General features: G+C 46.5%; 1 protein-coding gene across 1 annotated transcript; it reads left to right on the top strand.

The window, feature by feature from the left end:
- The first annotated feature begins 144 nt into the window (after nucleotides 1-144).
- Nucleotides 145-21,671, top strand: KNL1 (kinetochore scaffold 1). Its single transcript, XM_069857195.1, has 26 exons — nucleotides 145-198; nucleotides 1,471-1,525; nucleotides 1,846-1,885; nucleotides 2,121-2,180; nucleotides 2,361-2,422; nucleotides 2,912-2,967; nucleotides 3,458-3,497; nucleotides 4,573-4,610; nucleotides 5,076-5,128; nucleotides 5,938-11,100; nucleotides 11,231-11,375; nucleotides 12,305-12,372; nucleotides 12,497-12,595; nucleotides 13,395-13,510; nucleotides 13,941-14,031; nucleotides 14,927-15,043; nucleotides 15,559-15,646; nucleotides 16,469-16,531; nucleotides 16,950-16,989; nucleotides 17,097-17,198; nucleotides 17,636-17,736; nucleotides 18,457-18,525; nucleotides 18,659-18,768; nucleotides 19,313-19,431; nucleotides 20,346-20,468; nucleotides 20,580-21,671. The coding sequence occupies exons 2-26, from the start codon at nucleotides 1,491-1,493 to the stop codon at nucleotides 20,683-20,685; spliced, it is 7,104 nt and encodes a 2,367-aa protein (XP_069713296.1). The 5' UTR covers nucleotides 145-198; nucleotides 1,471-1,490; the 3' UTR covers nucleotides 20,686-21,671.
- Nucleotides 21,672-21,792: the final 121 nt, after the last annotated feature.

Below are 21,792 nucleotides of genomic sequence, written 5' to 3'. Positions count from 1 at the left end.
TGCTCAACGGCTGCGTCTGCCGTAAAGCGCGGCGACGCTGTCGTGAGGAGGGCGGTTTGGCGCGCAGCGGTTGGGTTTGAAAGGGAAGCGGCGGCGGCGGCAGCTCGGGCCCAGCCCTGCCGGGAGGGCCCGGCCCGGGGACACGGCGGGACGGCTCGGGGCGGCGGCCGGTGCCCGTGTTTGGGGCGGATCCTGCGGGTAAGGGCGGACAAAGGCGGGAGGGGATGGGAGGAGGGAGCGGAAAAGAGGAGCGAGGGGCTCCGGGACCGGCCCTGGGGAGAGTTCCCTGCGAGGGGATCTGGGGTACGGGGTGGGGGCAAACTGAGGGGGTGGATGGATCCAGAGAGGAGGGGGATGGGGTCAGAAGGGAGGAGGGGGATGGATCCAGAGGGGAAGGGAGTCTTCTCTCTGGTGACCAGTGACAGGACCCCAGACAATGTCGGGGAGATGCGCCAGGGGTAGGTTCGGTTGGGCATTAGGAGCAGGTTCTTCCCCCAGAGGGTGGTGGAGCGCTGGAAATGCTCCCAGGGAAGCAGCCACGGTGCCAAGCCTGACAGCGCTCCAGAAGTGTTTGACCAACACCCTCAGAGCCATGGTGTGAATGTTGGGGTGTCCTGTGCAGGAACACAAGTTGGACTCGATGATCCTCGTGGGTCCTTTCCAACTCAGGACAATCTGTGGTTCTGCTCAAAGGGAAGGGGATGCCATCCAGGGGGACCTGGAAGCTGAAGAAGTGGGCTTGTGAAAACCTCCTGAGGTCCTTCGCCTGGGTCAGGGCAATCCTCACTGTGGGTACAGATTAGGAGATGAAGAGGCTGGGAGCAGACCTGAGAGAAGGGCTTGGGGTGCTGGGGGAGGAGAAGCTCAACATGAGCCGGCGATGTGCACTCACAGCCCAGAAACCCCCCGTGTCCTGGGCTGCATCCAGAGCCGTGGGAGCAGCAGGGAGGGAGGGGATCCTGCCCCTCTGCTCCACTGTGGGGAGACCCACCTGGAGCCCCAAGTCCAGTTCTGGATCCTCAGCACAGGGAGGACACGGAGCTGCTGGAGTGAGTGCAGAGGAGGTCACAGAGATGATCTGAGGGCTGGAGAACCTCCTGTGCAAGGCCAGGCTGAGAGAGTTGGAGTTGTTGAGCCTAGAGGAGAGAAGGCTGTGGGGAGACCTTAGAGCAGCTTCGAGTCCAGAAAGGGGGCTGATAAGAAGGATGAGGAAAAACTTTTTAGCAGGGCCTGTAACAATAGGACTAGCAGTAATGATTTTAAACTAAAAGAGGGGAAGTTGAGATGAGATCTTAGGAATAAATATGACTTGAGAAGACTTGAGTGGCCTCTTGAACTTCAGTGTGCTCCTGTGAATAGAGAAAGATGGAGAGGGATGTTACAGTATTGAAGGCTGGTATCATTGGGGTCAGATGCTGTTTTCTTACTGAGATCATTAATGTTTTTGGATTTCAGTGCTGTATTTTCTAGAAGAAGCACCTCCTTCAGAAATGGAGAAGATTTATGTAGACCCTAATGTGGAAAAGTAAGTTGCGGTGTAAATGTTACCGTTTGGAGCTAAAACTTTTCTTAATCCCTGCGTGCACTTCAGTGACTCTTGAACGAAATGTGCTCCCTGTTGTGAAGAAAAATGGGAGGGCAATCAGATGGGTTTTCCGAAGCTTATATTTGGGGACCGGTGCTGGAGTGGCCGATTGATTCCAAGTCAGTTTGTTTATTTAATTTTTCATTGGCAAAAATAATGGAGAAATCAGTTTATTAACATTAAGAGCAGCACTGCTGTTCAAGAAATAGGTCTTGGATCAAATGTACCCCCTAATACCTGTTTCCCTCTTTCCCCTGCAGTGAGAACACGGAGCACATCAGAGGGAAGCGGCTCTCCTCTGTGAGTACCTTACAGCATTTCTCTAATGAGAACTCTGTGAGGGAGGGAGGGGAGGCTGTGAAGGGGAACTCATTTTCTCCTCACAGTGGAAGAGAAGCAGTCCCAAAGCCCAGAAAGAGCCTATTGGGTTGATACGATTAACTGAGGCATTGGTGGCTCTTAGAAACTCTTTTCAGCTGAGTAATCAGTTCTTGTAGCTGGAACTGATCTTCTCAACTATTGTATTTCCTTTTAGATCTTAAAGGCTCCGCGAAATCCTCTGGATGATCTGGGAAATGGGAATGAACTGACGCAGGTAGGTCTAGTAAGGCCTTTCTTCACAATGCTTTTAACATCTTCAGTTTGCTCCTCTGTTAATTTTTTGAGGGCTCTGGGGTTTTGTTTGGGTTTGTGTTCCATAAAAGCTGTGTTTATTGTATCTTATGGAATCAGAAGAGTTCTCTGGATATCCAAGTGTTGTGTTCTTTGTTGCCAGGATAACAACATAGAAAAACGTAGGAAGAACTCTCGCCGTGTCAGTTTTGCAAACACCATCGAGTAAGTTGGAGCTGAAGGGTGCAAATCTACGTCCTCTATTTATCTGAAAGCTTCCCATAAACTGCAGGGTGTAGGTAACGATCTGCACCCCCTAAAATTGCCATTCGCACACGTCTGTGAGTGTTCAGCAAGGGCAGAGTGGTGACTGTTTATATAGTGAGTTGATTCTGAGCGCTAAGGGAGCCATTGTACCTTTTCTCTTTTATCTAGATAAAAAAAGGGTTCCATGAATTGAATATAATTAGAAATTTTTGTTTCCCATTGCATTTTTCAGTGATTTTCATGTTTAGTGTGATAATGGCATCTTCCCATTGGAAAATACAGTTGAGTTCAGCACACTTCTGGCTCTTGATATCTCATTTCAGAATGTACCACATGGAAAAGACTGAAATTAGGGCTGATTTTTGTTAACTCCTTTTATTCTTTGCTTCATAACTGTTGTTCTTATGCTTTTCAAAAACTGGGTTGTTCTGTTTTGTTTTTCCTTAGCTGCAGAGTCTTCCAGCGAGACCTTAAGAGTAGCGCGGCAGAGAGAGAAAGCACAGGTAAAACTCTTTTCTCTCCTCCTGATAGGATCACAAACTGTCAGAAACAAGATTTTAGCCTGAATTTAAGATGTCAGGCCTGTCACTTGCAGATAAAGAACAACATGCTCACCCGTCTATCATGGGCTGGCTGAAAACCCATTTGTTACTGGTGTTGTGGGCCTGGTAGCTCAGCAAAGGAATTGTTCTTTTAGACAAAACACCCCTAAAACAGGCTCTGCTGTGGGGATTTCGATCAAGAAGAGGCTGAGCAGGATGCCATAATCACTCTGTCAGAGGTGACCTAGGAAGGATCCTTCAGATCCTTGCCTTGACGATTAGCTCTTCAAGCTAATGCATTTCTAAGTACTTCGCTTCCCTGGGTTTTTGCCAGAAGGCACAACCAGAATGACAGCTTCAGAACATTCTTTTCCATGCAGTTAGCTCTCTTTTCTGGATGTTTTGGTCCTGCTTCTCACATTGTAATCTCTGACGTTCTTACTGTTTTTAGGGTGTGGAGCAGATACAAGGAATGATGTCCTGCTTAATCAGTAAGTTTGGAAACAGTTCCCCTGACTGCAGAGCTCTGTCCTGCAGGTACCTTTCTTCACGTGGCGTGCAGCCATCAAAATATTGCTCCTCAAAGAAACACAGCATGCATATTTATTTAGGTATTTAATTACTCCATGCTTTTGAGTGGGGAAAGAAGGAAAAATATGGGTCTAGCTGTGTTGGTCACTGACAAAAAGATAGCGGTTTCAGAAAAATTGAACCATTATGGCTTTAAACTGTCTTCTTCCAAAGCTGCCTGCAGGGGAATGGTTTCCAGGAGAGACCTACCGCTTTCCAGACCTGACAGAGGTGGTCTTTGCTATTTCTTACTGTAACTTGGTCTGGCCTCACTGTTGTTGTCTAGATAAAACATGATGATTGGCTTCTTAAAATGAAAATGAGCTGATAAGGAAAATAGCAGATTTAGAGAATTTCTGTGCGTGAAGGGGAATGTCTTCCATTTAAAATATCCAGCAAGGGAGCAGCTTATGTAGAACTGTGGTTAACTCCTTTTAAAGTGTCAACCCAATACAGTAACATGTACATACACATATGTGTGTGCACAAATATATATATAAATATAAAAGTCAGTGGTCTAGCTAAGGTTTCTGGATCTTGAAACCGCAATCAATAAAACAGTGGAGAGCAGATGACTTTAAAAGTTAGACAGAAGCCCAGACAAGCTGGGCATCTCATCCAGCTCTTTGTTTTACAGAGGAATGCTTTGGAGTGTTAGGAACATGGCTTAGGTTTCCCAGAGAAAGAAATAACTAAAAGCAGGCAGGCTGAGTTAAAAACAATGAATTAATATTTTCTTGTTTTTTAACTTAATGGGGAATTAAAATGCCATCTGTGTGTTGAATGATGGCTTCTGGTGAGATAAGGTGAGAGAATCTTGTGGGAAATAAGATTGAATCTGGAATCTGAATATATTGGAGAACTCTAAGCAGTGTCTGATGTTGCTGCCCAGTCCATATGAGCGATGCCACGGAATCCCCTGCCTCCTCAGTACATGGCTGAAGCTTTCTGTTTGAAGTCCCTTAACAAACTGTTTACTTCACCTACCTCTTGTAGAAATGAAGACCCCGAAGCCGTTCCGTGTGAGATCACCGGTGAGTTAGGAATTAGATTTAATAACGAAATGACTCTCTTTATTCAAAGATTGATTCTGTTTGAGTAATTTAAACACGCTTAGAACAATCGCCCTGACTGAGACAGCCAGTGCAGAGACAGGCTTTCTCCCCTAAAGCTGTTTAGAATCCTTGCGTTGTAGAGGGATGAGCGGTTCTTCCGTGTGCTGAAGGGAGTTCTGGAAATACATAATGGCTTAAATTGGAAGTGGGGAGATTTACACATTAGGAAGAAATTCTTCACGCTGAGGGTGGGGAGGCCTTGGCCCAGGCTTTAAGGTCTCTTCCAACCCAAACTATTCCTTGATTCTACATTTCAAGATAGATTTGGTTTGCATTGTACTTACTTGGTCATATTTGTAAACCGAGCGCCTGGATCTTCAGCTCGTTGCATAAAATAATAAGAAACTAATGCAACAAATGGAGCGTCTCCTTTTCTTTTGACAGGGATGAACACTTTGCTTCACGCCCCCATCCAGGCAGCGGTGCAGCAGACTGAGGTATGTGAAACCTCCTTTATTTTTTTGGTGCTGAAAATATCAGTGTCCCAAATATATTCCAGTAATTTGTGGAGAAATCTGAAAAATATCTCAATTGCCTAAACCCAAATCTTTTCACATAAAATTCTTCTGAAAGATAATCTAGATCTAGAAGCATTTTTCTAATCTGAAAGGTGTTATCCTGCAGTAGTCATAGAATCACAGAATTGTTTGGTTGGAAAAGACCTTTGAGAGTCCAACCATCTCTGTCCACTACTGAACCAGATCCCTGAGCACCTTGTCTGCCCGGCTTTTAAACCTCTCCAGGGCTTGTGACTCCACCACCGCCCTGGGCAGCCTCTGCCAGGGTTTGAGAGCCCTTTCTGTGAAGAAATGTTTCCCAATATCCAATCTAAACCTGCCCTGGTGTAACTTGAGGCCATTTCCTCTTGTCCTGTCTCTTGGTTGGAGAGCACAGCACCCACCTCCCCACAACCTCCTTACCGGGAGCTGCAGAGAGTGATCAGGCCTCCCCTCACTCTCCTTTTTTCTTGGCTGAACAGCCCCAGGTCCCTCACTGCTCCCAGAACCCCTTTTCTCCAGCCACGTCCCTCAAAGCTCTTTTCCAACTAAGCGATTCTATAATTCTATGTGTCATTTTTTATTCAGGAAGACCGAAATCAATAATTGCTTTTTCAAGGAAAAAAGATGAAATGATAAGCTATGCCTTAGGGTTGTGTTAGTTGATGTGTGTTTTAAATAGACTAAACAGTTGTATCCTTTGTTTGCTATTTGGTAATTGTAGTTTCTCCCCTTCATTTGATTTTCAGTGGCAGGATGTGCACAACGCCACTCAGAGAACAAACAGGCACGACACCACCCTCATCTTCTTGGATGAAAACGAAATGGATATGACAGCCAGTCACACAGCCGTGATTTCGCGCAACCAGGACAGCAGCCAGGCTGACAACACCGAGAAGATAGATATCACATCGTTTCTGACAGGGTTAAACTCTAACAGTGGAAAGGCAGAAATGGGCAAAGAATTTCCTTTTTTCTCTGACCACCCGCGCCCGTCTTTGGAACAGAAGAAAGATGCTACTACTGTCAGAAAAATAGATTTCAATGAATTTTTGATGAGCTTGAACTCAAATGAGAAGGCACCCAATCCTGCTGAGGGGCCTGAGAAGGAGAACATGTTCTTTGTCCCTTCAGCAGTTGCAGAAGACGTGGCACGATCGTCGGCACAGTTTGTGTATTCCCATGAACCGCTGGACACCTGCAATGTAACAAAAGTCTTCAAAGGGCACGACGATGGGATGGAAATGACAAAATGCCAGGCATCTGATGTTAAAGCCGTGTTCTCTGATGTTTGTGACGCTCTGCCAGAGCAATTCCTGCGTGCGGATGTTACCGAGGCGTTTGTAGATGACGGAATGGATATGACAGTGAGTCACACTGCAAAGGTGTCTTTTCCCTTCACCAGTGTCGGGAATCAAAGTCTCAACTTCCAAAAGAATTTCCCATCTGCAGAGTTGGATAAGTCGATATTAAAGAAAGCACCTAATCAGCTCTTAACTGTTCGGCAAGGCCCTCAGCTTTGTACAGACAAGAAAGCAGTAGCTGTTGAAGACAGACAGGATCTGACATCGGTGTGGACTGTTAAACCAGAGGCCAGAGCAATGTCTGCCATCCCAGGATCCGTGTGCTCGGAGACTGTCTTCCGAGGTGATAAAGCTGTTGTGCTTTCTATGTGTAATGCCATGGAAATCACTGGGAATTGCATTGACATTATCCATAATGACAGAACCAAAGAAATGAGCGTTTCATGTCCTAAACCTTCTGAAAAGCCAGTTAATACACACTCTTTGCTAGCAGAAAACAGGCATCCAGCGCTAGGTGATGGGGACATTACAAGGAGTCTGATGTCTTTAGATAATCGAGGGTCTGTCTCGTATGGAAATAGTGCTCTTGAAGCACCTTCAGGCTCGGATGAACGAATGGAGAGGGTGACCCAGGAGCACAGAGCTGCGCCAGTGAATGCTGGGTTCGATTCATGTACTGATGTTCCTAAGAGCAGAGCTCAGCACAGAGCAGCCAGCTCACACCTTCTGTCTCTGCCGGGTGAGAAGACACTAATGTTCTCTGGAGAAGATATGGACTTGACTAAAACCTGGGTTGTCAAGGATGATGGGAAGGATGCTGAAAATGAATCTCCTGCTGGAGTGTTGGTCTCTGTCACCTGCAAATCTCATTTTCTTGACAACAGAGCTACATCTCACACTTTAAATGAACAGGAAGAGATGGAAATAACGAAATGCCATGCTATTGTCATTGATGACCAAAGCAATGGGATGGCTGCAAAGCAAATGCACTGTAACACAGTTCCAAGAAAGAACCAGAGCAAAGATGTCAGTGAAGATGCAAATTCCTTAGATATGGACAAGGAAAACCTTGAGGTGATTGGTATCAATGGGAATATTAAAAGCAACCAAGCTGAAGGTCTTGAGATGATGATGGTTGATAAAAAGCTTGGAAAAACAAACTTCCAGGCAAGTGATTCAAGTTCCAGCGCAAAGAGCTTGTGTCCATTGCAGGAGCAAAAGAGAGATGTCCCTGAGAGTGCTGTCACCGTTACCCGCTCGTTTGTGTCTCTGCAAAACCAAAATGCTGTTGTGTCTCAGCTGCTGGGTGAAAACCTTCCAAATGCTTCTGCTTCCTGCACAAATGACGGAACAGACAGGTTTGCAGGTGATGAGAACATGGACATAACCAGAACTCATCCAGCTGCCTTTGATGTTGCTCCTGTGGAAAAGTACGAGAGTAAAGATCAAAATAAAGTGATACCCAAGCAGCTGCAAATCCAGACCTCCTGGTTGCCTGGTAGTTCTGGCGTAGATATCACGAGTCAGAGCACAGCAATAGAGTGTGGGGACTTGAAAGTGAGCACAAAGCAGCAAACGGTTCCTCCTGGGGCTCCGAGTGGTTCGCTTCTTCCCAGTAATGACCCTGCTCCATCTGGGATGAAAGGAAAAGAACAGCTTGGAATAAGTGCAGATTGGCAAAGCTCTGAAAGGCAAGAGAGAACGCACACTGTGAAGGCAGTGCACAAAGTATTGCCTCCTCACTCAGGTTCTGAGAGGGATTTTTCTGTTGGTAGAACAGTTTCTTCAGCCGAGGGGCTTCAAGATCCCTGCTCAGTCGCTGGCCTGCGCTCGAGGGGTGCCCAGGAGCCGTTAGCAGCCAATCCATCGGAGCCACGTAAGGGAAGTTCCCAATTGCCTCTGTTTTTAGAGAAGTCGGTTGTGTTTCCCTCTGGTGAAAACATGGACTTGACTGAAAGCTGTGGGGTAGTGGTTCCTGATCACAACATCAATCCTCTTTTATTGGAGAGAAAAGCAGTTCCTGCATACCTGGTTCAAGGTGACAATAAAACAATGCCCTTAAAAACAGAAGTCGCGATTACCATGAGTAGTCGGGAGCAGCCTGTGTGCGACGCGTCCTCCTTGGTATCTGGCAAGAAAATGTCTGGTTTAAAACATTCGCCTTTTGCAGATGAGCAAACGGTGGTGTTTCCAGCAGATGCCGATATGGACATCACCAGGAGTCACACGGTGTCAGCCGATAACAAAATCATTCTGCAGCAGAGAGGTTCAAGCAGTGATGTAGCCCTGGAGTCTGGAGATAAAACTTGTGTCTTTACCCACAACAATGATATGGAAATAAGTGCCGTCGCGCTCGATAAACCTGCGGAGAAGGCTGCGGCTCAAGGGATGCTCAACATCGCCAAAAGGACCAGAAGGAAGAGCTTGATGCGAGCAGCAGGGGAAAGGACTGTTTTATTTTCACTGAGTGATGAGAATAATGACATGGAGATCACCGAGAGCCACACAGCTGCAATAGGCCATGAAATGGCCTTGCAAAATGAGGATGGGCTTCATTCTGTCCCTTCAGCTCATCCTGTTAAAGCTGTTACGTTCCCAAGTCCCCAGGATGACATGGACATCACCCAGCCTTGCTCTACAGGTAGAATTGCCGTGCAAGTTTTATGTGGTGATAAACCAGATAACGAGGCTGGGCAGCAGGCACTGCCGGAGAGCGAAGCGACTGTGTTTGCTCTGGACGATATGGAAATCACCAAAACCCACAACGCAGCTCCAGAAGGAAATTCCCTGCGAGGCGGGCAACCCAACCAGCGCATTCCGTTCACCTCCACAGTTCTGTTTACGAGTTACCAGGCTAACATGGAAATGACCGAGTGTCCCTCTGTGGATGAAAGCGGTGAAGTCTTCCACGAGGGAGGATTAAACCAGGTTGAGCAAGTTGGACAGAAGGCTCGTTCCGATAGCAGAACCATCGATTTTCCTTTGGCTGAGGATATGGAGCTCACTAAAACTCACACAGCTGCATTGAGTGGGAAGATGGATGTGCAGGACAGAGGGGCCACTCCAGCCATTCTTGCTGATAGAACCATTGTGTTCACCCACAACCAAGACGATATGGAAATTACTGCATCTCACACCACTGCTCTTAACAACAACGTGAATGGGTTTGAGAACCGAGAAGATTCGCATCAAAGCATTCAGCAACTAGATGCGCCTAGTGCATCATCTTCTTGCAGCAAGGAAACGGGTTTCCTGCACCCAAAAGACCTGAATGGTGAACATTGCACAGAATCCAAGGATAAGCCCAGCATTCCCTCTTCTGCTTCGTCAGCCTCAGCACTTCCCAGTGAGAAAGGAGCTGTTGAGGTCCACAGTGGCGCAACAGTACATCCCGTTTATTCTGTTCCACTTCTAGAAGAGATGATGGATGTGCAGGCACCGCAGGACCTTCACCCTCCCATGGATGATTCTGTCCCTGGAAGCAGTCAGCAGGATCTAGTACCTCCTGAAAACCTGAAACCTGAGAGAGTATCTTTCAAGCTTCTGAGTAATGAGCTTATGGATTGCAGTGAACAAGGTGGGGATGTGGAATCCCACGTGTCGCTTGCCATCCAGCACCTGGATCCTCTGGCAGGTTCTCCAGATGCGCACACTGCTCAGAGAAACCAAGGGTTGAAAGAGGATGCGTCTGGACATGGAGACTTAGCTACGTGTGGAGGGGTGGCTGGAGCCAGCTTTGGTCCAGTTCCCAATGAGGGATCGAAGGAAACTGCAGGGCTGTCGGCTACAGCAGAAACCCCTCCAGGTGACCTGCAAATAAACTCGGAACAAAGCAAGCAACGCTCAGGGGGCGACAGCCCAAGAGATGAAATGCACCCTGCTCTTGCACCTGAATTATCAGGAATTTTAAATGTTTGTTCAAAACTGAAAAATATGAGAAGGAAATCTGTAGTTCTCTCCGTTTCTGAAACCGCTTTGTCTGACGGGGTGTCCAGCGCATCCACTCGGCCAGGAGACCCCTTGAGGTGGGGAACAAATACTACAAGTGAACCAAACAATGTCTTTTATCCCAAAGAGCAGGAAGACGCGAGTCTCGAATCCAGAGCTGCTCCCGTAGAGGCAAATGTGGGTGTGACACTTAAGGATAAATATCAAGGACTATATGTCCCTCTAGGTATCTTCCAGCCTAAATTACCGAGCAGAAGACCCGCCTCTGTCTCCGGTGTACAGGACACATGTGCCAAAGCTTCAGACAAAAGCGAGGCAGCCGTTTCAGAAGTCAGTGTCGATGCTGCTGAGACCCCGGGTAACAAGAAGCCTGGTCAGCAGAATTTCAGCCCTTCTCAGTTCATAGTAGATGAATTTCTTCCCATCTGCCTAGAAGAAATGGATTCAAATGAATCAGTCAGCTCCGAATTCATGGAAAACACTTGCAATAAGATAAGCAAACCCCACATCTCCCACAATGAGAAGAATCAATTGGAAGAGACAAAAGCTTGCAAGGACACAAAAAGAGCTTTGGAACAAGAGGACGAGGAGGAGGTTCAGAGCCCAAAGAAGCTCAAGAGGGATGAAAACTTGGATGGCAAGACCCCTCAAGACTTGCAGGTGAGACCATTGCTCATAAGGGCACAGTGAGCACTAACAGGCAGGACTTCTGTTTCAATGAAACACTGACCAACTTCTTATATTGTTTCATATAGCTCTTAATATTGTTTTCCAAACTCACTGATCTCAGGTTGCTTTTGACGCTGTGTCCCAAAGCCGAGTAGAAGTTTGTGAAGGTGAAGATCCTCCAAACCTGTCAACTAAGAGCCCTGACTCTGCTCATGCCAGCACCAGCAGCTCCCTGGATTCTGTTAAGGTTGACACAGAATTAACAAGTAAGTTTTCTGCTGTGGGAATGGTCTCAAGCATTTTTGTTCTTTACGCTGAATCAAGGCCGAGCCCACCCGTGGTTCGTATTTGACATGGGAGAGGCTTGGAATGCCTGTGTTACAGCTTCCTACCCAACCAGTCAGTGCTTTTACCTTCTGACTGAGTCCAAGCTGGTCAAGGACGACTGGGATGCGAAGAAGGAGCAGGATTTAAGCAGAGCTTTGTTTTCTTGGACAGGTTGGGCCAGTGCAGTCACCTTAACACAGAGCAGAGGCTCAGGTTGAATCCTGCTGGCCCAAAGCTGATTTAAGGTTGTTCCACTCAGAGCGAGTCCACACGTCTCAGCACCGTGCTCATGGAAAAGACTCCTCACAGCGACAGGCTCTAATTAGCTCCAGCTAATTAGCTGTTAACTAACAACGAGGCAGAAATCTGCCAGTCATCTGATAAGCAATATCTTGCCTCTATTTACAAAATCAATTCCAATTATGGCTGTGAAAGCATGTACCTCATCCAGCAGAAGCTGGGCTCTTTCCTCTGAGTGCAGAACTCGCCCTTGTGGGCTCAGAACTCAAATGCCTCAAAAGCTGCTAGCTCTTTGGTCTCAGTCTACGCAGGAGGCCCTCTGGGGAGTGGCTGGAGCCTCCTGCTCAGTTTTATTACCTGTCAGTATGTTAGATATGGCTTTTTTCCCCTAGAGAAGTAATTTCATGACCACTCTGACACAGATTTTATTGTATTTTAAATCAGATTCTTAATCCAGTCCTCCTTATGTGTCCCCCTGCTTCCTCAGTTCCTTCATTCAGCCCTAGAAACACACATAAAGGTCAAAGTCTACGTTAAAACTGCTTTTTCTTCTAGAGCTGATGAGCTTAGGTTTGTATTACCATAAGAATATTATTAACCCCAGCAATATCCCCTTCTTTTTGCCTAGTTCAGCGAAGCAGCCAGTTCGAGTCTCAGCTCCTCACAGACAGCATCTGTGAAGACACCTTACGGGAGGTGCGTAAATAGCTGAACAATGCCAGCTGCTTCTCCTAACAGGAAAAATACCTGTGTGTGTGTATGCAAGTAAGCATTCTCACCTGAAGAATGCGCTAATTTTATGTTTTCCACATCTTTACAGAAATTTCAGAGCGGCGTTATCACAGTTGGGGAGTTTTTTACGCTTCTTCAAGTCCATGTTCCGATTCAGAAGCCCCGGCACAGCCATGTGCCAGCCAGCGTGAGTGTCTGACTTTAAATTAGATTCCTTTGTCTCTTCTTAATTTCCATCAACTCGCTCACCTCCAAGCCTGATGCTTCTTTTTCTTTGGTACTGAAAACCAGAATGAGTTTCAGTCTCTTCATGAAACAGTATCTTTGGGTTGATCTGCTCTTGTTGACTTTGAAATCTCTTCCGTTGTTCTTTTAAATGCTCTGGTCTCTTAGTTACTGCTCAGTTTATGCTTCTGATACGCAGTTATTCACACCGAGCTGTCTCTAAATATTCATCGGGCTCACAAAAGCCCGGTACCATTCACTACTGACTCATCTCTGATAAAAACCAAACACCATCACCATCCCCTGACAGCTTTCTTGGAAGGGATGGAATTAACATCAGTTATTTATGTGCTCTGGTATGTAGGCAGCTGGCTAAAATCCCCCAATCGTGTTTACTTGATGTGCTAAGACTTGTTAAAAATTAGGAACGTCAATTCTGAGTCAAGCACAGCTGCCTTGTTTATTCCAGAGCACTCTTGTTCCCTGGGTTACGTGCCACACTTTTCAAGGCTTCATCCAAAAGGACGTTAATCTCTTCCAATCTTACTTTGGTTTTGAACTGTAGTGATGAATTCCATGCTCCGAAGGGAGGAAACACGGCGTGAAAAAGCTGGGTGAGAATCCAACCAGACAAGTCCAGAATAGAAACACATACCTGGACCCTTGTTGTTTTCTGTACATGAACTGATAGAGACTTACTGTCGTGGAAAAACATGCTGCTTCTTTTCTTTTCCTTCATGCTCTTCCATCTCTTTCTGCAGGGTGGGCTCAGTGCACCGCCGACGCCAGAAGACCTCATTTACAGCCAGTATATTTATCGCCCCAAGCTGCGTATTTATGAAGAAGACTGCCAGGCCCTCTCTCAGAAGATAGAGGAGTAAGTGGATTCTCAGTCACAGAGTGTATTAGTAAATCTATTTTTCGGCCCTGGTTGCATGCAAAGTGGCCTGAAGAAAGTTAACACATTACATACGTGAGCCACCAATGTGCAATATTGAGCCAGGAATGTGCACTCACAGCCCAGAAACCCCCCGTGTCCTGGGCTGCATCCAGAGCCGTGGGAGCAGCGGGGAGGGAGGGATCCTGCCTCTCTGCTCCGTTCGGGGAGACCCACCTGGAGCCTGCGCCCAGTTCTGGAGTCCTCAGCTTAAGAAAGGGTTTCTCCAAGATGTCAGACCAAAAGATATTTCCATTTCCTTGTTTTAATTAGAAAAGAGGAATGAATTGTATAAATGCCAATGTGCTTCTTCACATGCTCAGTGCAGCTGCAACAAGACTTAGAGCCTTTTCTTTTTTCCCCGTTTCAGGTTAAAAGAATACACAACTATCCACGATCAGCTCCTGGTGAATGTGAACAGGGGTTTGTGGGAAGTGATGCGAACCTGCTCTGATGAAGAGGTAAGACGGTGTGGAGAGAGAACGTTTCTTACATAACAAAGCAATAAGGTTAATTTATGTATTCAAATAAAATAAACCAGGATGACCTCAGAGTAACAGTAGGGAGATAGGTGATACAAGGCAAAATATCTTCTGAATGGAAAACTGCTATGGGAACTTCCAACATGTCTGAAGAATGCAAGGGTATTTCCCTTTTAAAATGTATTAAAGCGAAAGTCCTGTGTTCAGTTTTGAAGTCCTCAGCGCAGGAAGGATGTGGAGCTGTTGGAACGGGTCCAGAGGAGACCATGGAGATGATCCGAGGGCTGGAGCACCTCCTGTCCGAGGCCAGGCTGAGAGAGTTGGGGTTGTTCAACCTGGAGAAGAGAAGGCTGTGGGGAGACCTTAGAGCAGCTTCCAGGACTGAAAGGGGCTCCAGAAAAGCTGGGGAGGGGCTCTGGATCAGGAAGGGCAGGGATAGAATCAGGGGAATGGGTTTGAGCTGCAAGAGGGGAGATTGAGATGAGATCTTAGGAAGAAATATTTTGCTGTGAGGGTGTCCCTGCCCATGGCAGCAGCTGGAACTAGATTTGAGGTCCCTTCCAACCCAAACACATCTCAGACGAGTGGAATGAGAGACATCTGGTGTGCTTCATGAAGGTGCTTTGAGTAAAGATCTTGCTGGATATTTGCAAAGAAAACCAGTTAGTTTATGAGGCAACTGTGCTTGAATCAACAGGGATTGTCCGGGTTTAGAACTGATTTGATTTGCAGGTGTGGTGTAACACTGCTGCTAGGGAATGGGATTGTGGGAGGAGCAGAGAAGGGAGGAAGAGGCAAAAGAGTTGATGGATGGACCAATGTTTGGTTGCACATTCCCATTTACTTCCTCTTCTGTGTTTTCCATTCGTTGCAGCTGAAGAGTTTTGGAGCAGAACTGAATAAAATGAAATCCTATTTCACCAAGGAGAGCAAGATCTTGGCGCACAATGAAAAGGCGACGTTGTACAGCAAATTGCTGCAGAGCGCGCAGGTAACGTGCCACAAGGCTGCAGAGGTGAAAAAGGAACCTCTACCATATTTCATCTGTCTTTGACTGTCAGGGGTAGAAGCAGTTATTGTGTGGAAGCGTGCATTCGCTCCGAAGTTTCCTTCCTATTGAAAGTAGTTTCCTTTTATTTACATGCAAATATAAACCTTGTTGGGACAGTGACTTTCTTGCACTTACATTATAGGAAGCTTGAAATCATGGAATGGTTTGGGTTGGAAGGGATTTGTATGTGTTAAAAGCTCTCAGAATTCATTTATTTCCATGTCTTCTCTTATCCCTTCATCAGAAAAGTGATTAGGAAGATGCTTTGTCCAGTATTTAGTACTTTCTCCCACGCAGCTACTGCCTCAGTGTTTGTCAGGCTGCTTCTTCACTCAGTGATGGGTTATATCCACCTCTTTAGTTTCTTGGCAAGCAAAGACCCGCATGGTGGGCCCAGCAGACAGTTCAGCTTCTTAAAACATGTCATTGACTTGAGTACAATTTTCCCATCTCAGGAACAACATGAAAAGCTGCAAGCCAGGATGAAGAAGCTGGATGAATTGATCGAGGAGGCAGAGAGCTGCTTGGCTGCTCTGGAGTCAGGTACGTGTTTCCAAACCGGTGACCTAAATGCCTTCATTTGTGTCTGCAAACCTGTCTTGTGGGAATCACTTACACATCATGCAAAGAGCAGGAGCGTATCTGTGCCAAAATCATGCAATGGTTTGGGTTGGAAGGGACCTCAAAGCCCATCCAGTTCCTCCCCACCCTCACAGTAACAAATGGAACCAAGCTGGATAAATCTAGCGATAACGGCACGGTGCTGGCAGCACGTGGCTCGGAACGGCTGCAAAACCTGCCAGCCTGCAGGCAGGCGAGCCGGAGCTTTGCGCTCCAGGACCGTTTTGCTTCAGCATCCTAACTGAGTGATTTAAAACTTGTTCAGCCACAGTCTCTGCTTGGTATTGCTGCATCACCATGCTCTGTGTGTTTTCACTTCTTTTCTTCCAACTGCATTTTCTTCCGGTGCCCTAAGTAGAAATCAAATCACAGAATCATAGAATTTTTAAGGTTGGAAAAGCTCCCTCAGCTCATCCTGTCCAACCGTCAGCCCAACCCCTTCGTGCTGAGTAAACCATGTCCCAAAGTGCCACGGCCACACGTGTTTTGAACCCCTCCAGGGACATTGATTCCACCACTATCCTGGGTAGGCTCTTCCAAATTGCACAGCAGCAGTTTTGAAACAATGCAGTAAAAGGGGTTTCCTCCTTATCTATTACTTTTTGAGGTTTTTGGGAGATGCTTTTCCAGCTTTTTGTCCCTTTTTTAGTTTGCTCTAAAATACTATAGAACACACAGGCAAATAAAATGGGATCTCAGCGTTGACTCTGGGCGTTCTGCAGAGCTGATTCTTCTTTCCCACAGATTCCGATGACTGGGAAGCAGACTGCAGTGATGGAGTGGCCGAAGGGAAAAACCTGAAGAAAGGTAACGGTAGCGGCTAAATGCACTTTCAGGTTGTCTCTTAAATTCTGGGTAGCGCGGTACTCAACCCCCACCCTGATTTATTAATCTCTGATGTGGATGCAAACACTGTGTCTTTCATTTCCACATTGGATATAGCTAATGAGACATGTTAAAGTATGAAAAGGACTAGTTTTCCCATGGCAAAATGGAGTTTAAAACTCGGTACAGTGTGACTTGAAGATCTTTGTGTGTGCTGGCTGTTGTATTCAGCACTTCAATTGTTCAGTATTTACCAGCCTTTCCTGACCACATATCTGTATCCAGGCAGGAGCAACAGCCATCAAGCTGAAACCTTTCATATTGTAAAGAGCAGCGACCGTGCAGCGGGTTAGGGCTTGTTATGCCCTTTTCTCTCATCGCTTTTTTCCTTTTCTCTTAGAATTGAAAATCCTCGAAGCCGAAGAAGAGGAACTCCAAAGGTGAGGTATCAGAGAGGATCTGCATACCCTAAGTAACTCTGGTTTTGGGGGGCTGGTGGTGCTTTAACCAGTGTGCTACATCTCATAGGGTCGATTTGTCTTTGCAGAGAGCTGTTGGAGCTGGAGACTCAGAACGAGCAAATGCTTGCTGAGATGGACCAGCTAAGGGAGAAAGAAAAAAGATACCGGGACCTTGTGGAGAGCTATGAGTAAGGAAAAGACTCAGGTTTTATTTCTGCTACTTCTGGGCCCTCACATTCGTATGTAACTGTTTCTGTGGTTGGTTTTCCTTGTTTGATTTGGGAAGCCTTTGGATGCCGGTCTCCTCGCAGGCAAGGATAAGCAGTAAAGCCCTGGTGAGCTTCCATGTGTGATGCACTGCTGTTCTCTTAACAACTTTACAGTGATACTGCATTCAGTCTTTTTAAATCCAACTCTCCTCAATTCCAAAATGAATGATTTATGTGAAATGAGTAGTTTCATGCTCGCATTCCCAACAGATTGTTACATTCTGTTGGAAAGTGGAAATTGCGTCGGTAATTATGTGGTAATACCTGCATGTACACTTAAACCCCTGCTCTTTGTCCTTCAGGTAACTGTGTCGGTTGGAATTTAGGGTGATGGTGTCTTTTTTTCCTCTTTTTAGCTTCACCGAGTGGGAGATCGCAGAATGGAGCGAACAGCAGGCAGTCTTCACTTTCCTTTATGATTCGATTGGACTCACAGTTGTGTTTGGACCTTCGATAGGTAAGGTGCACAGCTGGTAGCTCTTCCTTTTCTGAACTTGAAAGGTGAAATAGTTACCTAATAGACATCTCAAGTACCTGTATTTGTGAAGTTCTGCTGAAAGGAAACAGAAACTGTAGTATAGTGGGAGCCTGTGAGCTTAGAGGCAGCTTTGGACGTGTTTGTTGGTGCTTCCTATGAATAATCAGAAAAGAATGTAATCTTAGAATCATAGAACATCCTGAGCTGGAAGGGACCCACAAGGATCATCGAGTCCGGCTCCTGTCCCTGCACAGGACACCCCAACATTCACACCGTGAGGCTGAGGGCATTGTCCAAACACTTCTGGAATGTTGTCAGGCTCAGCGCCGTGACTGCTTCCCTGGGAGCTGTTCCCGGGCTCCACCACCCTCTGGGGGAAGAGGCTTCTCCTAGTATGCAACCTAACCCTCCTCTGGTGCATCTTCCTGCCATTCCCTGGGGTCCAGAGAGAAGAGCTCAGTGCCTCCTCCTCCTCCCTGTGTGAGGAAGCTGTAAACTGCAACGATGTCTCCCCTTGGGCTCCTTTCCAGGCTGAACAGACCAAGTGGCTTCATCCGCTCCTCATATGGCTTCCCCTCTAAACCCTTCACCAACCTTGTGGCCTCCTCTGGACACTCCTTTTCTGGAAAGAAATAGCTGTGACTCCAGAACTAATATGGAAATAACCACTATCTGTTTTTTATTCCTTTTCCTTCCCAGACGGTGACGCTTCTGGTGAAGATCCTTCCAGAAAGATAGTTAGCCTGAGCTTTGAATCCCTCTTGGATGGTAAGATGTTACCAGTGGCTTGAAAGTAGCTGCCCTGATGTTCTTGGGAAGATTTCTCTAGGTTTGGGGTTTATCTGCTCATGCTCTGGCTTGTAAAAGCTTTCTGGCAATGTGTTTTCCTTTTGTGTTGCAGAGGAAGAAGCTCCACCCTCCTCCTGTTTAGTCCAAAGACTCATCTTCCAGTTTATTGAAAGTCAGGGGTGCTGGCAGGAGAAGTGTCCCACGCTGCAGTACTTGCCCCAGGTAACGCTCTGGGAAAGCCTAGGAGTCTCTGGGAGAAAACTGAATCTCTTCTGTCACAGAGAGCAGGGCTGATACTGAGAGGAAAGCATTTTAATGGGTGCTTCATCGATGCAAACCGAAATCTGCTTCGAGTGTGAGGGAAAGTACCTGCTCCTGAAGGCAAGAGGCCCAAAACCTGTGGTTTTCTCTTTGTTTGCTGTGTTGATGTCTGAGGGATTTCTTAAAATCCCATTTTTCCTGCTAGTAGAGATTAAAGAATTGAGCTGAATGCCCCTCTGCTCCCTAAAGAATTCCTGCTTTGGATTGCCAGGCCAGGCTTGGTGTTCCTGTGTTCCGTGTACGCCTGTCGACAGAGGAGAAAGGGGAAATTAGAGCAAAGAATGTGCATCTGCTATGCTTGTACAGTTTCATTTCCACATCCAACCTGAGAGAGCAGTTAAACTACTCGGGTTTTGTGTATTTTGTAGGATAAGCTGCATTTTCAAGCCTCGCACAGTTTACCAGCCTGAGGGCCCGTGTGATTCCTTTCCACTTGCCCACTTAGGTTCTTCACGATGTCTCCTTGGTGGTGAGCCACTGCAGGACCCTGGGAGAGGAGATTGAATTTCTGGAGAGGTGGGGTGGAAAATTTAACCTTCTGAAGATGGATATCGATGACACAAAGTGAGTAACTCGTATGAAGTCCAGACTGGGCCTTCAGAGAGTGTTGCTGCATAACCAGGAACAAAACATTGCATTGTTGTCAGTCGGGTTTGCTTGAAATTGAGATTTTATGCAACAATTTTAACAACAATCTTTATTTTAATGCAAATGCATTCTAATACCCAGATGTATCGAAATTACAGCTGTTCTTGGGTTCAGCCACCTTCCATACTATCACATAACTTCTCCTTCCTCACTGCTCTCCTGTTTACTTGTCTCTGGCTTGAAACTTGAGGCCAGAATGCAGCAATGCAAAGGAAGCAGAGCCTGGAGTTCACCTGCAGCTTTGTGTTTTCTTCCTTTTAACCTTCTGTTTGCTTCAGCCCCAGGACCCTCAGCCACCTCTTATAAGGCTTGTGCTCCAGCCCCTTCCCCAGCTTCATTCCCTTCTCCTTTTACTGTTGGATACTTAACGAGGCAGTGCACGTTGTCACAGACGAGAGCCATGTGCTGAAATATGGCCTGATTTAAATAAGATTGGATTAATGAAACAATCTTAGAATTCTGGAATTGGAACCAGTCCTACTCGGAGCTCCAGAATACTTGAGCTACCTGGGAATATTTTGTGTTAACTAGAAAACACAGTTTTGATCTTTACTTTATATTCTCTCATAGGTTTTTGAAAATTGTGTGAATTAACTTCTCCTGTGAGGAGAGCTGGGGGCCTGCATTCCAATTTAGCGTTAAAATCCTGATGATATTGGAATGGAGAGATTTTTTTACCCTTATTTCTGAAATTCTAGTACATACTGGATCCCTTTAAAAGTTACTGTTGCATTAATTACAGTGCTTGTTTTCACTCTGGACCCCGATTTGAGGCAGCAGTGGTTCATTAGAATGTTTTATGTTCACCTTTGTGTTTATTTCTCTTGCAGGGTGAAGCTCTTGTTCTCCGCCTCGGCAGTGTTCATGAAGTTTGAGGTGATGCTGTCCCTCTCTGCCAACTACCCATCTGCCTCGCTGCCTTTTGCGGTCCAGAAACGGATTGGGAATATCGGGTGAGTGGAACAAAAAGAATCACTCCATACAACTTCAGTTTCCAAGTTAGGGATGGGGAACTGGCTGCTCCGCGTCTTCTCAAACACGTGTGGTATTTCTGCCTTTCCCAGGGAGGAGGAGATCTCTGCTGTGCTCTCCGATGTTCCGATCGGGCACCACTACCTGCGGAGAATAGTCAGCTCAATTCATCAGAACCTGCTGAGGGATCCCAGATGATCCACTGGATCCACGTGCAGGACCAAAGAAGCCGGACCGGATGCTCTTTAAGTTGAGTCTTGCGAGAATTCAGGCTGTTTCTCACCAGAAAGCCGCTAGCTACTCGGCTCCTCAGTGACCTTGTCCAAGAACTGGTCACTATCCAGGATGTTTGGCGTTGGCCACAAGCAGAGAGGAGAAGGAGTTTTTTAGGTCTCATCCTTCTAATCTGCCTCTTGTCCTCTTCCAGTCACCAGTGGACTTGGCCTCCTCCTCTTTCCTGGCATGGATATTTTGATGTAGCATGTTGATTTTGTTTGGGGTTGATTCACAGAGCTCTTGTCTAAAACGAGAAGCACTTCCTACGTTAATGTGGCTGGAATTTGCTTTCGCTCTCATTACTTCTCTACTTTATGGCATTAGAAGAGATCACATCACATTTGATTTTGTTAGTCGGGTTTGCTTGAAATTGAGATTTCCCAATTCACACAAACTTACAATTCACTGAACCCTCTGCCATAATTAACCAGATGAGGAGCCACCAATACTTTTGTCCTGAAAACGAGGATCCCTGTGCTTGACTGTAGACTCCGCGGTGTGACTCCAGGCCCTCAGGTTCTGCCTGGGATCCTCTCCCACCAGCCTGTTCCGATGTTCAGTGCCTTTGTCCTGTACGATCCCTCTCTTGGGTCCAGCACGTGGTTTGAGGCTGAGCTGCGTTAGAGCTTCAGCGAGGAGCTGTTTAGCTCTAGGAGGCATCCTCAGTGTCGGTGCGGTCGGGGAGGCATTTGTAAATGTCCTGTACATGCGTAGGCCGAGCTGTGGGACCGAGCTGACGCGACTCGAGTTGTCGTGCAGGCGTTCCCAACGTCTCTCAGCTCTCCCTCCCGCAGCCAGAGGCAAATCTTTAATCTCTGTAAAATATGTTGAGTTTTACAAGGTTTTTGTGTGTTTGTGTTTATATTTTTTTGTCTTTTTACACATTTTCCTTCCCTTTGGAAGGTGGACGTTCATTAAACAGTTGAATTATTGCTCCTTTTCACAGTGTGATTATTCCTGCTCTGTTTAAACTCAGCACTGGCTCTGCCTGCTGCTCTTGAAATGACTTTGTTCGCTCTCTGGGGGGAA

Source organism: Phaenicophaeus curvirostris, chromosome 5, assembly GCF_032191515.1.
Source record: "Phaenicophaeus curvirostris isolate KB17595 chromosome 5, BPBGC_Pcur_1.0, whole genome shotgun sequence".
In the NCBI taxonomy this organism is placed as follows: Eukaryota; Metazoa; Chordata; class Aves; order Cuculiformes; family Cuculidae; genus Phaenicophaeus; species Phaenicophaeus curvirostris.
The sequence above is the reverse complement of the archived record's forward strand: the minus strand, read 5'-3'. Positions and strand labels throughout refer to the sequence as shown.

Coding starts and splice junctions, on each gene's coding strand:
- KNL1 (XM_069857195.1), top strand. CDS start 1,491: ATGGAGAAGATTTATGTAGACCCTAATGTGGAAAA. Junction 15,647..16,468: donor CTTGGCTGCTCTGGAGTCAG/GTACGTGTTTCC, acceptor TCTTTCCCACAG/ATTCCGATGACTGGGAAGCA. Junction 17,737..18,456: donor TGTGTTTGGACCTTCGATAG/GTAAGGTGCACA, acceptor TTTCCTTCCCAG/ACGGTGACGCTTCTGGTGAA.